Source organism: Corapipo altera, unplaced genomic scaffold (genome assembly GCF_003945725.1).
Source record: "Corapipo altera isolate COAL_440 unplaced genomic scaffold, ASM394572v1 0, whole genome shotgun sequence".
NCBI lineage: Eukaryota > Metazoa > Chordata > Aves > Passeriformes > Pipridae > Corapipo > Corapipo altera.
The window spans coordinates 3,014,817-3,015,657 of record NW_020884872.1 but is presented as its reverse complement, the minus strand read 5'-3'; the positions used below and the strand labels follow the sequence as shown (position 1 = coordinate 3,015,657).

The 841-nt window shown below is 58.9% G+C and overlaps 1 protein-coding gene across 1 annotated transcript in view; it reads right to left on the bottom strand.

The window, feature by feature from the left end:
- Nucleotides 1-645, bottom strand: part of PCP4 (Purkinje cell protein 4) — a 52,940-nt gene extending 52,295 nt beyond the window's left edge. The window contains exon 1 of the mRNA XM_027639656.1: nucleotides 558-645. Coding sequence (XP_027495457.1) covers nucleotides 558-566 — 9 coding nt within the window. The 5' untranslated portion in view covers nucleotides 567-645. The remainder of the gene's footprint in view (nucleotides 1-557) is intronic.
- Between the last annotated feature and the right edge of the window lie 196 nt (nucleotides 646-841).

Genomic DNA, 841 nt, shown 5'->3' with positions numbered 1-841 from the left:
ATAGATAAATAGATAGGAAAGCATTAGATGGATAGATAAATAGATAGACAGACAGATAGGTTGATCTAGTGTTCCAGGAGAACAGTCCATTCCATCATTTTTCTGAATGGTTAATTAAATCAAAACTTTGGGAAGTGTGCTGTTGTGCTCTGGATGGAGCACTACTACTCTATTTGGCAATACACACACACATACATATATATATATTTATATATAAAATTATTAGTGGGTTTTAACTAAACGATTCTCCACTGCGTGCCTGGTCCTTCAAACGGCAAAGCATGTCCTTGCTTCATGCTCCGCAGGCACACGCACACCTGTGGAGATCTATTCATTAGGGTTTAAAAGGATCTGGTTATTACAGACCCGCACCAAGCCCGGCGGTAACATCCCGCGGGAAGCGCAGCGGAGCCTCGGGATTGCACCGACCGCTCCCCGGCCGCCCGGGGAGAAGCGAAGGTGACATTCACCCTCCGAGGAGCTACGGCGGACCCCACATCCCGCGTCGTCGTCCCCCCCCCCCCTCCCCCCGGCCCTGCCCTGCCGGCCGCTCTCACCTCGCTCATGTCGCGACAGTCGCGGTCCCTCCGGCGCTCGGCGCTCCCGCCGCCCCGCCAGCCGCGTTAAGAAGCGGCGCCGCGCGCCCGGCCCGGCCCGCGCCGGCCAATCAGCGGCGAGCCCGCGAGCGCCCCACCCAATCCCGAGCCCTTGCATCCCGAGGGCGCGCGGCGCCCCCTGGCGGCCCCGGCGGGTGGCTCGGTTCCCCTTCGCGATCCCGCCGCCTTCATCCTCGTCTTCTCCCTTCCCTTCCTCCTTCTCCCTTCCCTTCCTCCTTCTGCCT